The following is a 17,324-nucleotide window of genomic DNA, read 5'->3' on the forward strand; positions in this document are numbered from 1 at the left end:
TGCCTCTTAGGTTCTAGTGTGAAGTGACTTACTGAACACCAGCAAGTGTCACCTTGTTCATAACCCTTACAGTAAGGCAGCTGCTTCATTACTTTAATCAATTTAGTTGCCCATCTGTATGTATTCTCTAACTCTAGTGTGTCCTCCTGGGATAGAGAACAACTGCATGTACCATCAGGATGCAGATGTAGCAAGGCTTTATACAGTGGCAGAGCTGGTAAATACTTGCTTTTCTCTGTTTCCCCACTGGTCTACCCTCAACACAAGCCAAGCTTCCAGACATGTTTCAGAAGCAATTTACTTTGTAATTCCTTTTGTTAACTTTGGAGAGCATTTGTAGCTCTAGGTTTTAGCATAAAAATAAAGCAATTGATTTATAATCTCACAGATCAAGAATAAAGATAATCAGCAGAGGAACCAGAATCTTTGAGAATGTGTTTACTTTCTAGCAGCTCTTAGTGGTATCTCCATAGAACACTGGTCATTAACTTCTTGGGGAAAAAAAAACCCTCAGTGACTTGGGAATAGGAGATCTCGCTTCTGTTTTTCCTAGAACAAAACTATCAGTTCCTTTCGGTTTGATTTTTATGAGTAAATTGTGTTGTGCATTTATAAATTCATTTTCAAATATTCAGGATATACTGTGTTCCCAAAAGATTCTTTATCAAAATTCAGCTAGTCTTTGGTCAGATACATGCAGTTTAGAGGAGGACTGAGGTAGGTTTGTAAGTACATACAGCCAGTTGGTACTGCATCTGCCCTCTGGAATGCTAAAAACATTCATTGTCAGTCCCATGTTAAATCTACTTAAAAATAGTACTACAAAAACACATTGCTCTTCTTGTAGCAGGACATTAGAAACCATTGCACGCACATTGTGTTGCTTTAGTTCACTGGTGGCACTGCCTCTTCCCCATCTGAAGTGGATGCTGTTATCTAGCTATCTCTCAACTCAATGGCCTTTTTTGACAAAAAAGGCTGAAGTGTTTCCTATTACTTTATTGCATATTATCATTGTGCTTATGACTGTTTCATTTCAACTGTAGAAATGTATCACCTGCAAACCAGAATGTTGTTCTTAAGAGCTGGCCCTGTTGTGTCTTTTGACAAAATAAAACTAAGTCCTCTTGTCAATTTACATATAGATAAGCTTGTGTATAGACAAGTGCTTATATCGACAGAGAAGATTTGGAGCAGTGGGTTACAGTAATACTGTTGAGACAGTTAAATACAAACAAGCTTTGCTTAATACTAAACATATTTAGAAGACTTGTAGGAAAAAAAACCTGAAAATAAATGTTGCTATGCAAGTTGTCTGTTTCTCCTAATCCTGATCAGTCCATGGGGAAGCAGAGCTTTGCAAATATGAAGAATATTTTTATGTGGTAAAGAATCCCCTGGATTAGCTACTTAGATCGTTAATGTTTTAATTTGTGTATCTCCCACTGATAGAAAGTAAGAACACTTGTTGCATCAGGGCTGTACAAAGGTGCTGGAAGCCAAGGTACAAGTATGTGTTAAGCATGCTGTGCTTGGTTTGCCTGCCTCTCTGTCAGCCAGCAAAAATCTGGTGATTTGTTTCTGCATCTGTTTTTCTCTGTGCAGTGTCTTTGCTGTTCGAAGGTCACAGGACTGACAGTCAATTTCTTTGGTTGATGCTTTTTATTAATTATTTTAATGATATGTTAACTTCTACAGACATACTGAAATACTCATTTGTTGTGTCTACAGTGTGTCTCTATTAAAAAAGAAAAAAGAAACAAGTGCACTAAAGCTAGAGAAGCAAACCCACCCTGGCTGAGAGAGGTTCTGTTCTGTTCTAATAACTTGGCTTTTTACCAGACATTGTAATACATTATTTTTTTTCCTTAGCAGAAGGCTAAGGGTGTAAATTGAATTCAACTCGATTAATCGCTGCCATCAGTTTAGTTGCGCTTTACCTGAATCCACAGGGCAGTGAGCAGAAGCAGAGAGAGTGGTTCAGTTAGGAGTGTGGTATAAGTAAATCCATTGTGTTGTTATACAGGCTTTCGATTATAAAATTCTTCCATAGAATAGGGTGAGCTAAGATAAGACAGGTCTGAATGGTGCTTTGGTCATGTTTGTATGAAAAGTGATTAGACCTAGGGTAGATCCAGGGCAGAGGGGAGCAGTCTGGATGCTTAGATGACTTTTTTCTTCCTCACGTGTTTAAATAGATTCATGGTTGCTTGCTTTATTCCCCAGCTGAGAGCATGTTTGTTTTCTTTGCCTGTTGGAGTCCTGCGATTTTGCAGGTTTGACCCAACTAGCTCCTTTCTCCTCTAGAAAGCGAGCAATTCTGAGTGGAACTGTCTCCTGCTACTACTTAGGAGTTTAGGTGCCTTAGTTAAAAGGCCAAGTTGCAGGCTGTTTCATTTAATTATTTTATACTGTCAGACTGCATATCAACAGTCCTTTCTTTCTATAGTTTAAAAATAACTTGATGATACCTTCTTTACAAGGACTTGAAAATTCTGCTGGCATTTAAATTTAGCTTAATTTGAAAATATTGCAGTGCCTTTGACTTCTCAGCTTTGTTAAGGGGTAGAAGACTAGCTGCTGTAGTTGTGGGGCAGCCTAAAGAGCCCCCTCTCGTCTTGTAATTGGTGTAGTCCTTCTAATTGTAGAAAGGTACTTTAAATACCCCTGATCTTGGGATTTTTCAAGGTGTATAAATGTGAAAATAGTGTAAACTAAGTTTTCTCTGCTGCCATTCAGAACTTGTTGCCTAGTTCATAAATGCTCTGGCTTCTTGAGGTAGGGAGGTCCCTTGTGATAGGGAGAACAGAAATTGAAATGAATTACTGAGTGGAAGGATCTGAAAGGAGACCTTGCCAAAGACTGATTGCTTAGCCAAGAGTTTTGAGGAGAGCTGGTTACTGATCATAGGAACCCCCAAACCCTTTCTGGGAGAGTAGCAAGCTTGTCTTGGGGAGGCTGATCCTCCTGGAAGGAGGTGTAGGTATATGTACATATTCACCCTGCCTTGCCTGCAATGACATGGGCTGCAGGCAGGCAGGAGCTCCTGGGAAAAACAGGTTTATTTTTCTGACTGCTGGATGTCTAATAGATTTCTTTCAAGCCCTTCCAAGCTGCAAAGGTAGCCATGACATTAGCTGTTTATAACCTGCTGCCTGTCTTTCTCTCAGATGTATTTCATGTATAACCTCAGGCTTTTCTCATTTGCAGCTTAACTTTGTTAGAAGGTGACTGCTTTTACTTTCAACTTCATTGATGTCTATTACAAACTTGCCCTGCAGTTCAAGAAAGAAGGCACCTCTGTTTCCCTGAACAACCCAGAGTGGCAGTCATAGTGTGCATGGTTTTTACAGTACTGCTGATATATATTTCAACCCTCTATTGTTACTCAGGGAATTTTGAAGGGTTTTTCCCACAAATACTGATTTTACATTAACACTTCATAGTTCACTGAGCTGCTGTATGTAAGAGCAAAGGGATGCAGCAATGTAACAGAGAAAACAATGGGCAGTCATCCTGTATCATGTTGATTGTAGAACATACAGCTGAATGTTAAGTATGCTTCCAGGGTAAGCTGCCAGCTTTGACATGTGAGTACTGTGTGATGTAGATGGTATGGCTGAATTGGAAAACCTCTAGAGCATCTGAACAAAGATCCTGGCTGTGGAGGGAGAGCGTGCTACCACAAAAAGTCTGTTTCAGTAAATGGAGATGTGGGTGTATTTGCAGGATTAGAAAATAGTGCCTAAGAGCAAGAACTCAGTGCTGTTGGCCTGTGTGCCAGACCTGATCAAGGTGTTCAAGGGGTTATTTGCTGCAAATTGTGATTCTCAGCTCTGCTATACTGAAATGTTTAGGTGGTAAAATACACTGCTGTTAAGTACGTGCATTGTGTTACACAGTTCTCAACGTATGCTTTTGTTCCTCAGTATTGAGTTCGACCGAGACTGTGACTACTTTGCCATTGCTGGGGTGACGAAGAAGATTAAAGTCTATGAGTATGGTACAGTCATTCAGGATGCGGTGGATATTCACTACCCTGAGAATGAAATGACCTGTAATTCCAAAATCAGGTAGGCGCTGACTTTGCATTTGAACTCAGAGGGCCTTTTCTACCTGCTTGCTTATGTGCAGTACATGTTTTGCTTTCCTTATCCATTGTAGGAATGGGAGGGGAAGGAAGGAAGCAGGAGCCGATGGATAGCTTGCTTTGAACTTGGTGGGATTGGGTGGCATAAACACTGTTAGGAGCTTATGCTGGGCTCACCGAAGGTAGTAGCAGGCCTGTGTATCTGGAGGAGAAAGGGACATAGGGTAGTGAACTGCTTTTGTGTTCATTGCAAATGCTGTTGCATGCTTACTCAGTTAAAAGGAGGGTAAAAGCAGAGCAGTGGATATGCTCTAGGTAAAGTCTCCTGTCTCAGGGTAACTTTTGTGCCCGGTTCTTCATAATAACCACCAAGTCCTTCATGCTCTGTTCATCAACCAGACCCTTTCCATTCTGCTGAGAGGCTGCCTAGTCACCAGGAAATGTGCCTCACTTGCACCTTCTGCCTATGAGTTTGTCTACCCAAAGTACTGTTCTGCCGGATCTCATATCAAGCTTAAGGGAAAAGACCTTGCTTGATTTTTGCTTCTGTGCCTCTGTCATTACTGTCAGCCTATTTTTTATCTTTTTAGATTACTTAAACCAAAGAAATAAAGATCACCATGTCAGAACATCAGTTGGAAGAATCTGCCTTTTAATGTAAAAATCCTAGTTCAAAAGTTCTGTTAAAACTCAAAAGTAAATAATATGGGCAGTCAAGCCAATTCAGTATTATAATACAAGTATCCAGCATCTCTGAACTAATTTGTTTTTATTTGTTACTCTGCATTTTAAGAACAGTAAAGCACCCGCAGAAGTGTAAGTAATAAATTTATGTAACAGTCCAGCTTCCATGAGAACAAAATGTTGTGCAACCAGATTAATGTTTGCAAGCTTACTTTGTAGCGTAAAAGACATGCTTCATTTTGTAGCTGACACGTTTCTTAAGATAGATCAGTCACTCCTGTATCAATCATGCTGATTATTTCGTGAATTGTATAACACTATTTTATGAAGAAAAAGATGTAAATGCAGCTGACCCTTGGACTGATAAAAAGATGGCTAAAAACAGTCTGAGAGGGATTTGTGTGATAAGCCATACTGATTACAGAGTTTGTCATTTGCTGGATTTGTGAAACGATCAGCATTTTTGCCTTTGTCATAGCAGAGTTCACACTATCCAGCTTCATTATTCTGGAGAGAAGAGCAGAATAAGAGAACAATCTAGCAGTCAGTTAATACCATCTGCTTAATTAGAATGGGAAAGGAATGTGTTTAGTATTTCTTGGTCAGTCTGAGAACTTCCAAACCTGCTACTTCAAATTTGACAGAGATCTACACTGATGATCCTGCCAGGCGTTAGGAAGTTGTTTATTTTCCCTTCTCTTGGCAGCTGCTGGTGAGGAGAGCTGCGTTAGCACCTTCAGTGATGTTACTCTTGTCAGCTTTGTGCACCAGACAAGACACTGTTTGCATTCAGCATTTCTTCTCTTTCTCAGAAACTTCATGCATGTATACATTATATATATATGATGATGCTAAATGCATTGTCCTCTGATACTGTCTACCTCAGCAGAGGTGGACAGGGTCCTCCTCTTTCATTTCCTTGCCCTAGTTTCTTTCATTTCTCTGAAGAAATGAATATTCCTCTCCCTCCGCGCCCCTTGGCACCTTCACATCATACAAACCTTCCTTTGTCATGCGGGTGCTTTTGGTTTTGACAAATCAAGTTGTGGTGTCAGTCAGATGCATCCTTGCTGTATCCATTAGCTATGCTGCCGGTCATTGGTGCTGGGGCTTGCTGGCGCAGTGTTGAGCAGCATAATAACTTGCTATTCTGAAGTGTTGTAGCTTGAGGGAGAAGTTATATGAAGGCTGTAATTTTATTACAGAATATTGCAGTATGCTGAAAATGTGACTGTATTATAATAAAAAATAAACACGTGGAGCCTGCTTTTTGTAAAAAGCTTTGGCTTAAAGCTGTTGATCTTAATTTGGGTGGAGGTGCAGCTTCTTCCAGAGGCTTAGTCCACATGCTAGTGCCCTTTCTGATATCAAAATCAGACATATTTTTGCTGTGGCACATGGGTGGTACCTCTCTTCCCAGCAGAGATGTGGGTCTGCGTGCAGATGGGATGTGGTGACATGTCTCTTCTGATTAAATTGATCCTGGTTAACCTTGTTCAGAGTGATGATGCTGGAACATAAATCATTAGTGGTTATGTTGGTGCCTCAGCTTTCGGAGGAGCAGCAGCTCTGATGGGCTTTTATAAAAGCAGACAGGTGACAACATTTGTGATGACTCTAGGCCAAGAGCAAGTCTGCTGGCCTAGAGCAGCTGTGGGAAGGGAAGCCCTTGCCTGGGAGAGGACTGGCACCAGCCCAGTCATGCTCTGCCTCGTGCCAGCTGGGTGCCTGCTGAAAGGTTGAGCTTCATGCCAGCAGTAATTGATTGTAGGCTTTTCTGGAGCAGAGCCCTTGTACCAGCTGTAGCTGAGTCTTTCTTCCTCTCCAACCCCCTTTTTTACACCCACCTGCTTCTTAAATGCATTCTTTTTTTCATAATGTGCTGAGCTTTCTTATCCCTATATTTAAGAACAGGGAGAAAGTCAGTGTGTGTTGGGTTTCTGGTAAATGTGCATTGCATCCTCCGGGAATGACAGTGGCATAAGCTTCCAGGAAAAACACAGGATGACACATAAATCCTCATAAAAATCCCATTTACAGATTCATAGCTTCAGTACAAGAAACAAATCCTGGCATTGTGCAGTAGCTATAAACAGCACCCTGTGAGCTAATTATGACTTGCTGTGTCCCTAGCTATGACAGACAATAATCTGTGGCTCCCCCTATGCAGGAGGAGATGCGAAAGGACGAAAAGAGAATGAAGAGCTAGTAGCGAGCCACAGCTCTTCTCTGGTGTATTTGAGAGGCAGTTTTGTTGTTTTGCCATAGGCTGCAGGGGGAGAAAAATAAGGAGATCTAGCATTCAGGTATAAGAAATTTGCTTTAGGCCTCATTAATTTACAATAGGTGATGTGTAAGTGTGGTTAGGTAAACACGCTTTTGAAATCCATGTTTAGTATTCTGCATGCTCACCACTGTGTTTGCAGCATCTGTACCTCAGTGATAGATGTTACCACAAACCTCCAAAATCTGCTGCATCTGTTTAGTCAACTGCAGTAAAAGCAAAGCATCAGTAGGCTGTTTTTTAGGAGGCTGCTAGCATTTTGTTTTCATTTTTTTGGTGTCAATAAATTACATGCGTGATTGCTCTATCCTGATAGCGGTTTATGGGCATAGTGCTGTCAGTTTTCAAAATGGGAGTCAGTTCTCACTGTTAAGTTGAAATTAAGCTAAAACTTGTCATATGGTGGTTTTCATCATAGTGTCTTTGCTATTTGGAGAGGTATGGATTCTCTTAATGCTGATAAACCTCACAAGTAGTTGTGTTGCATGTCTGTATTTCCAATGCAGAAAACATTTGACGCTAAACAGGTTATAAGGGAATACACCTTTAAGCTTCATTAATTACAATTTTCAGAGTACCTGCTTCACTTTGCAACAAGATGAAGTTTTTCTTTAAAAGTATTTGTCTCTGAACCCTACTAGAGTTTTTTCTAATCAATCTGAAGAAAAAGTTGTGGGGTTTTGGGGGGCTTTTTTTCCCCTAAAACATCCATAATGTAATTCTGTATGCTTCTGAAGTATTTGGTTAGCATTGTTATATGGATGTTCACTGCAGTAATAGATCACTTCCTTAAAAATATTTTAGTCCTGGAACCTACTGGGCATCAGTTAAATCATGGTAATAAACTGAATCTGAAGCACTTGCAAGCAGGTCAGACAGCAGCAGTTTGTGCCTTATTAAAAGCTTTAGCGCATTTAACTCTCACTGCCAGAGGGGTGGTTGACACTGGGTAGCTCGATCCTGGATTTGAGACATTTCAGCTGTAAAAATACTGGCTCATGAAATAAACATCAGTGTGACTGACAACACTAAGTGAGATGGCCCACTTGTGTCCCTGAATAAAATGAAGGGTGCACATGAATCTCTACAGGGTTGGGATTTCCATGTGTCCTGATCAGATGCCAAAGTTAGGAGAGTGTTTCAGAGGTCAGAGAGTAGCTTTCAACTCAAGCTTCTTCAGGCTAGTCTCCTAGGTAGAAAAGCTTTAACAGCTTTTAAGGCAAGATAAACCTCTGGAGTGTAACTATTGCTCTGTTTCTGGATTAAAGAACAAAGCAAAAACTGGGGAAAAAAGTACAGGTACTAGGTTTTAAAATAAAAGATGGCCTCATACAGCTCCTTTTAATCCAGTGTTGGATTATACATTATCTCAGCCTTAAATAGCTATTTTTTGGTGTCATATTTCATAGCCTCCACATTTCAGTTTTTCACTGGATGTGGCTGCAGGCCATCTAAAGGTTGTCTACATAAGGTTGTTTTTATTAAATTCTAGGGGTTCAATGCTTAACCTGTCTGAGGACTGTGTAAGCTTCAGTTCTGGTCCTTCTCGCCTTTGCCTTTTCCCTTCTCCAGCTTGCTCCCCCATGTGTTTTTGAGTCTTTCTCAATTTGTAACTCATGATAACATCTCAAGAGAACCCAAAAAAGTAGAGGTCTTTGAAATTTCAACATTTCAAAGTGGCCTGTCTTGGACAAGTAGAAAGATCGGTGCTTCCCTTTGAGGGGAGCATAGTAGTAGCTTCTCAGCAGTTTGTAGGTCCCAGTAAGCCACATGTCTCGCCTCTAGGGCAGCTTCTTTCAGGCCTGTATCATCACAGATGTCAGAGAATGCAGTCAAAGGACAACTTGGTAAAAAGCGTTCTTTACCTGGAGAGGAAGCTCCCCTCCACCTGATCGAACCCTGAATTGTGCTCTACAAAGGCTACTTCTGATAATTTAACTTTTGAAGAAGCTCAAGTATTGCAATGTCAAGGAGAAAACTCTAGTTTCAGACTTTGTAAAAAATGTTGGGTGGTCATGAAGGGAGAATTAAGGCAGAGAGCTGGAACAGTCTTGGTTTTGTCTTATTAGATCCTTTAATCATACTCCTTAAAAATGAAAGACTTGTGGTGTGTGTGACTTAAAAGGTGTTAATTGAACCACTTAGTGGCTGCAAATCCCTAAACATTTTTCATCTGTTAGTTGCTGTTTCCCCCTTTCAGTCTATCTACAAATGCTTTCCAAGTGAGTGTTAACCCCTTGTTAACAGAATGAGACTTCAGTGAGACAGAATGCTTAGGCTGATCTTTGCTGTGCCAGACCTAATTTTGGACACAGAAGCCCTTAATTTTTCTCCACCTATATTGACTGAGATGATAAAATACTACCTCTCCCTGCGAACCTGATGCTTCTTATATCCTTATATCTGTCACATCTCAAACACAGCTGTTCAACTGTCCTTCATATTTTTCTGCCTACTCGCTAATTCCTAACTTTAATCATCTGAGGTGATTTCTTTTTTTCCAAGATACAGTTACACAATTATTCTTTTCATAGTTCAGTGGACAACACCCAGCTGTCTTTGCTGGTCAGCTGTGGATCTCATGTTCCTCTAGCATAGAGCATCCCTAACCAGCCAAGATGGCACCAGCATGTCTACCCTTCTCTAGGACCTATCCAACTGCTGACAATACCTGACATGCTCTCAAAGCCATCCAGATAGAAAACCACCTTCTCTAAGATTAAGCCCCAAGCTGTATTCTTTCTGGTTTTGTGTGACTGCGGAACTTAGAATCAGAACAGTTAGGGTTGGAAAGGACCTTAAGATCATCTAGTTCCAACCCCCCTGCCATGGACAGGCACACCTCCCACTCAACCATGTCACCCAAGGCTCTCTCCAGCTTGGCCTTGAACACTGCCAGAGATGGAGCATTCACAGTTTCCTTGCGCAACCCATTCCAGTGCCTCACCACCCTCACAGTAAAGAACTTTCTCCTTACATCCAATCTAAACTTCCCCGTTTAAGTGTGAACCTGTTACCCCTTGTCCTATCACTACAGTCCCTAATGAAGAGTCCCTTCCCAGCATCCTTATAGGCCCCCTAAAGACTAACTTAGGCTACTGTATGTTTTCCTCCCCTTGAGCTTCTTTCAAGAAGCCCTGACTTGAGCAGAGATGAGATAGTAGAGGAAACAGGTTTGAAGCCATAAATGGCTAGTGCGGTGCCTACCCATCTGCCATTAATTGGAGACTGCTCCCAGCCCAGAGCCTTACTGTGTTGTAGCTGTAGGGATCTCAGCCGTTTTTGTGGTCAGTGACTGACTGCTCTGCCTGGAAACAAGTCTCCAGATGTCAGATATGGTTATCTCTGGACTGCTACAGCCTTCACCTCATGGTCTTGGTGGGCATTGCCTGACAGCTGCATTTGATCCTCAAGGAGCCACTTCAACATCTCTGAATGAAGCTTCTGGTAAATTACAGACTGTCAAGACCTGCTTTTCTGTGTGGGTACCTATTGGTAGCAGAGCTGGCATAATGATAGCTCCTTGATGATAGCTTTTTGGGCAGTCCTTGTACATACAATGTCTGAGGACACTAACATTTTCTAATTAATGATGTATCATGGAAGAGGTGGAACTAGGGAAAACACTGCCCGAGCTTCACCACCGTGACTATCTTCTTAGCAGCTGGTGGTTAAAGGCAGTGACTTACACTGGGTAAATAAAACTTTTAAATTTCTGAATCTAAAGTTTTAAAACCAAGTGATGCTGTTATAAGGAGATGTGCACGTGTGTGAACAGGCCATAGGTAGAGGTACACACAAGGAGAAGTAGTTCTAAAAAAAAGCTTCCTGTGGTCCACTGGAGAAGGTGTGTCCTGAAGGTTTTCTCAAAGCATCATGCAGTAGTGTGAGAGGCTTGCAGAAAGTCACTGCTGTTGGACAACTTCATCTTGTTTCTGTAAGTTACAGATTAACTTGTGCAGACAGGCAAAGTTAGAGCTGGAAGTGTTTTGGATCACTTGCTGAAGTTTCCTGCTGATGCAAGCACCAGGACCATGTTACTCCTTCTTTGTATTTTTAGAAATTTGTCTTAAAGGATGAGTTTCTGGCCTCCTGTTATTTGCCTACACTGGGAACCTCAGATAAGCTTGTTGGTTCCGTGCAGCTAAATAGCCAGTACTAAGTGGTTGGTATGCATAGTCCCTCTGTAGTTATAAAAGCCACACCGCAGTAAGTTGCTTGACTGTAATTAGGAATAGAACACCAATGCTACTTGCTGTTATTTAATTGAAAGGTAAGAGTTTATATTTAACTCATTGTAAAGGAAAAGAATTTTTCGTCTTCTGTCCGTAAATTCGTAAAGAAAACAGGATGTAAGTGTGTAGTGGAACCAAGAATTTGCTAAGGTATAATACTCCTAAGTCAATATCCATGTACCTACATCATATTTCAATGTGTAACTTCTTAGTGCAGCTTTGATCTGTGCAGCTACACAACTGTGGGCTTCTAGCTTGTATTGTTGGTTAAAACTTGGCCCCAAAGCTACCATAATCTAATTAACTGTGTCAGAGCTGTTTGAAGACCTTCATGAATTGGATCTGTCAGTTTAGCTTCCGCTACATGCATCACAGTTGACACCAACTGGCTTGTTTCTCTGCCAGATGGTCCAAAAATTGGTGAACAAGTATTACAAATTTCCTTACCTCTGTCACATTTTTTGGGAGTCAGAGTGGAGGCATAGTGCCAGAATGCTACAAATGTGACTTGGCGGTGTTGCTGCTCTTGTTTTGTCTGCTCATGGCTAGAGTTTGTCTATGGAACTGTAATTTAGTTTTGCACAGCCACTTAGTTCAGTTTAAAATATAAACCTGTGTGATATATTTTGCAGTTCTCAATCAGAAATGGCTCCTAAACTGCCCATAGCAAACAACTGCTGTTTCCTTTGGATAGGAAATGGGGTGTTTTCTTCCAGCTTTCTGTAAATGCACAAAGTTTCTCAGAAGTCAGACTTTGATTTGCGCATAAGTTCATGTATAGAACACTACATGCCAGAGGAGAGATTGATTTAGCATTTATGTGGCTGTGTGTCTTACAAATATAGCTCCTGTTAGGTAAGTGGCTATCTTTATGATAGTAATAATAATAGTAGCAGCTATTGGCAGGAGGCTAAGAAGTCAAACCCTGAGCTCTCTATGAGAATTTGTGTGAAACTCAAATAGCAAATAATTGCACTTCTAGAAATTAATTCATTAAAAATAAAAATCGTCCCAAAACCTAGCATTTCATTTTGAGGGAGGCAATGTCACTTAAACAAATAAGCTTAAGCTTTTCTTTTTGTTTATAGAGGAAGGAATATTCATTATATTTCTGATGGATTTTGACATTGCCCTTTCCTAAGTGTTTTAATGGTGTGGTTTGATCAAATGCTGCATGCTTTGCAGGCACTAATTGTCTGATGCATTGCAAAAGTGATTTTTGTGTTGGAAGGTGTTATTTAAGGTAAGACTCACTGGGGCTCTTTTTCTTTTTAAGCTGTATCAGCTGGAGTAGTTATCACAAAAACCTGCTAGCCAGCAGTGACTATGAAGGCACCGTCATCCTTTGGGATGGATTCACAGGACAAAGATCCAAGGTCTACCAGGTAACATGCAGTCATTGAGCAACACTTTGCCCCACCATGAACCATGCCGGGGGAGCAGTATTTAGTCTGATGTTCTGCTTGTAGTCCAGCAATAGGCTTTTCTTTTCCACAGTGTGAAATGGATGCTCCTCCTGTTTGGTAAACGTGTCTCAGCCACACAGCTTTATTGAGCTGTAGTCTTCTGGGGGAAGCAGCTATATCTTATCACAGTCATGGAGCACTTGATGTTTTCTTGCTGCTGGTTTTGAGCAAGGAATCTGCACAGGGAGAAATTAGATTCTGGAAATTGTTTGTCTCACCTTTCTTTAGAAACCTCTGTCTCTCCATACCTGTTCAACTTCAGTCTTTGTCAAAAGCCTTTAGTAAAATCCTGCAGTGATTGCTGCTGCAGATGCTCGTAAAATAGAAGACCAAAATGCAGGTTTAAGTGGTGAGGCTGGGAGAACAGAGGAGTAGGCAGAACCCTTCCTGATACAGTCCTGTGCTCAGCAGAGCAGGGTATGCATGCAAGTGGGCTGAGCCCAACAGTGAGACCTGTTTCAGGAGAGGCTTCTAGCATTTTGTCTATTCATGCAGCTTGAACATTGTGTTTCTATATATTGGATTCTGAGAGCCTTGTGATCAGAATAAGGAGGTTGGAAGAAAAGTTGCTCCATCTGGGGAGGGGCTGGAAGTGCTGCAGGCTATTGTATAGGTAGCATAGCGCATTGCAGCTGGTCAGTGATAATGAATGAACTGCAGACTGGCCTTCAGTTCTCATTTCTTGACAGTTCAACAGAAGTTTTAATACCTATTAAAGCTTTTGTTTACCTTTTCATTGTGTTGAGGCAATTTTATAATGCTTGGTTTTGTTAATCCTTTGTATATCTCAATTAAGAATAAATTATACTGGATAAAAATCTTACCAGTTTTCCCCTCAAATATATTTAGCATTTCTTTGAGGCTGAATAATGAACCTGGAGAGGAGCAGCTGTTGCTTATCTTATAACGCACTAATTTTGCTTCCTATCGTATTACTTGAATTTTTTATTTGGATTTACCTAGAAGCATGCATACTGACATCTGCTTCACTTGTATTAGAAATCTGTTAGTGACTTTGTCCTGGTGAGCTTTTCATGTCATCATCTTGCAAGCCAGTGTGAAGGCTTTAAACAAAGGATTTTACTGAATTCTGGGTTTCATTCAATTGCTTCTATGTGGGATGTGCCAGCAGAGCAAATACAGCTATCTGTATGTTGGGAAAGAGTGTGCAATCTTGTAAGATATTTGAGTGGAAAAATATAGGATTAGGCACCAGAAGTTTTGTTTAATAACTCAACAGGGAAGTGAGGATTTCCCGGACTTTCAGGCAGGAGGTGTTTGAAACGGCTTTGAATATGCATCTTATCAGTATTGGGAGATACCACTGTGATCTACTAGAATAAGCAACAGCACACAGTGGAATCTGAGCAAGTCAAACTGTAGTGCAAAAGCAGATCTTTGACGTATATTTCCTGAAATGTTCTTTCAAGGAAAAGGAGGGGAAAAAAATAAACCCACCAAAAACAGTTTTAAAATTGCTACTCTACTATTCTGCTTTCATTGCATATCTGTCATGCTACAAGCATTGGTCTGATTGGGAGAAAAGATAGTTTTTGAGAAATGGCTAAACACAGTAAGCTTCTTTGTCCAGGGCTCTGTTGAAGTTTATAGCAAACAGCATGTGTCTTTTCTTTTACTATTTTATCAGATTAATACAGCTCACTACATTGCAATATTTTTCTTGTTTCTCTAAACAGGAGCATGAGAAAAGGTGCTGGAGTGTTGACTTTAACTTGATGGACCCAAAGCTATTGGCTTCAGGCTCTGATGATGCCAAAGGTAGTATTCTTTTTCAGTCTCTATGCAGAAGGCTTACACTCTGTCTATAGCCTTTGAGGAACAAATATGAGATATTTAAAGTAGTTGATTTCCTCAGATGCCTTCAATATTGTAGTTGAGGTGGCAGTGTGTCAAGATATTATTGAACTTTTCAGATTTTGGAGGAAGAGAGGCTTTGCTTGAACTAAGATCTCTTGATGTTCACATTTTTGGGGTAATATGCTCTCTAGCTAGCATTTTCTAAGACAATAAACAGAGCAAAATGTGTTTCACATTAGTTAAACTTGTTGAGTTAAAGCCTCAGGGCCTTTCAAAAGAGCATGTATTTATATTTCAGAAGCGAGGCTGTCAGTAAAAAGGCAGAAGTTAAAAATGCCTGCTGCTGTTTTTAACTGTAGCTCTGAATGTTAAAGACTGCAACAAGAAGCTTCCTGCTTTCACATTGAACGGTGTGTTTCCCGGACCTTAACAGGGTTGGATGGTGGACTGAATGGGAGCACTAAGAGCAGCTCTCGGCTTTCCATGCTCCAGGATCTGTTTGACAAAGGGCTTTTGCAGAACCCCTTAACGCAACCTCTTCCCAACATACTGGTAGAAAAATGTTCCTTTTCTAAGAAATAGGAAACTTCTAAAGAAAATGATAGCATTGAGCTATATGTAGTATTCTTCATCCCTAATGAACAAGATTTTATCTGTAATATATTTACAGTATCAAATTAGAGATACTAAGCAGCAAGCGCTTTAGAGTTCATTTCATAGTCTGTGAGGATCCACTCTCCCGCATGGGCTGAGACAGCTCTGGAAAGAGCTCTTCATGATTTGCTTTGAAATGATAAATTAATTTTTCATAAGCATTAAACATTGTAAGCTGCTCCCCACTCTAAAATGCTTTTAAATGCTGTTTCAAAAGAAAGCTGTATTCGTGTTCCTCTGTTGCATTTGGCAATCTTAATGTAACTTGCAATTCCATTTACAAAATGCGGCTTTAAAGGTTATGTTTAAGGTGGGTTTTAGATGTTTTTGATACACTTGCTCCCCTTTTTCGTGGGAGTCAAGAGTGTTTTCCATGTGCTTAAATGCAGCAGGAATGAACATTCACCTTGTAAATTATCAGCCTCTTCATCAGGTTGCTCCTCACTCATGCTATGCATTTGAAAAAGCTTATCAGCCAGGTAGGCATGCATTTATTAGCATGTTAAGAAGTTGTCCAGTTCTGCAAAGCCAGCTGCAAGCAGAGCTCCTGTCTCCAGTTTAACAGGTCACTTCTTCTGTAATAGTCTCTAAAAATGTTTATTTAGAAATTAATGTAATGAAGTCTGCAGATTGACATAACTTGCATTTAATTCACAAAGGTCTTTGTATTGGGATTTTCAGTGGATATAAATGGGCTGGAACAGTTTATCCTTTACTTCTACCATGATTTGTCTGTGATTTGCATATGTAAGAAGCCGTTTAGAGACAGATGAAGTTGTGTGTGGAAGTGTTTGAAATAAGTCTTCAGGGTACAGAGCAATAGTATCAAATGTCCAGTTAATGTCATAGGGTCCACCTTCCACTTCAGTGATCATATTGAAATGGTTAAATGAGAGGAAAAGGTAACACCAATGGCATCTCCTTTTTTATTCCTGTTTGTATAAGGCCACACTCTGCTTTCTAATAAGAAATCTCAATGCTAATAGATACCGGTGTGACCAGGATAATTGGAGCTTATCTCGCTGCACTTCCCCAGAAAGCAGGACTGTTACACTTCCTGTCAAGTGATCAGGACAAGCTAGCAAAAAGTGACAGCTTTGCCAGTTCTTTGCGCTTGCCTGTCTCTTCACGGTCTTTTCAGGTTGGAAACTAATTTTTAGAGCACTTGGTATGCTTGGTAGAGATTTACTGGGGAAGGAGCTTTTAGATGAAAAATCCTGAGCTTCAGAGCTGTCTCTGCCAGGGCTCAGGCACAGAAAGGGGGTGCTGACAAACAGTGTAATGTTAGGGATAAAATTCATTGTCTTCATTGTTAGATGAAGATAATCCAGGATGCTTATTTGTTGAAGATCTTTCTACTTGAATAGCAGATAATGACAGCATAAAAGTATTATTGTATTTGAAGTAACTGTCTGTATGAAAACCTCACTTTAATCTATTGTCATGCCCTTCCCTTTTAAAGGGGCAAAAGTAGATGTGTATGTCTATAGGGACCCGAAGGTGTACCCTGACTATGCAGCAGTGAGCAAAATTAAAGTGTTTACTTGTGCTACAAGCAGTTTGGGGAAATGACACAGTCTTAATTTTAATTTTTATGCACACAATTATGGCAGGAGCTATGATCTCATGTAAGTAGGAAAAGGTGAATTTCTGCTGTTGGAGGATAAAAGGTTATTTAATTTTGTGAAAGCAAAATAATGCTGTCGAAGTGCAAGGGTAGGTCTTGAGCTAGTGCACTTAGCTAATGACTTACAGCTGCCTGATTTGAATTGGGAGTGTAGTTTAATGGACATGGTAGAGTTGGCAGATGAGATAGAGTAAAATATTTTGTGATACATTTTGCCATGTGGGTAGAATTTAAGTCTCCACTGGGATGGAGACCTGTTTTAGACTGATCAAGTATTTGTTCTCTGCTCTGGGGGTTATTTTTGAACCTTGAGGAGTTACCAGCAGTACTGACAAACTCAACTGAAGTGAGTTTTGGGTTTAGGTCATTTCTTTAAGCTGTAATCCCTTCACTGTTCTGGCTCAAAACCAAAAGGTGAAGCAGAACAGGAGCATATGAGGGCTCTGGGCTGTAGCAAGAGGTTACT

The 17,324-nt window shown here is 40.5% G+C and overlaps 1 protein-coding gene across 5 annotated transcripts in view; it reads left to right on the plus strand.

The window, feature by feature from the left end:
- Window positions 1–17,324, plus strand: part of COP1 (COP1 E3 ubiquitin ligase) — a 132,938-nt gene that overhangs the window by 50,977 nt on the left and 64,637 nt on the right. For all 5 annotated transcript variants that reach the window (XM_065674141.1, XM_065674143.1, XM_065674142.1 and 2 more), the window contains exons 12-14: window positions 3,930–4,073; window positions 12,570–12,678; window positions 14,457–14,538. In XM_065674141.1, the coding sequence (XP_065530213.1) occupies window positions 3,930–4,073; window positions 12,570–12,678; window positions 14,457–14,538 (335 nt within the window). The remainder of the gene's footprint in view (window positions 1–3,929; window positions 4,074–12,569; window positions 12,679–14,456; window positions 14,539–17,324) is intronic.

This window comes from Lathamus discolor, chromosome 3 (assembly GCF_037157495.1).
Source record: "Lathamus discolor isolate bLatDis1 chromosome 3, bLatDis1.hap1, whole genome shotgun sequence".
Taxonomy (NCBI): domain Eukaryota; kingdom Metazoa; phylum Chordata; class Aves; order Psittaciformes; family Psittacidae; genus Lathamus; species Lathamus discolor.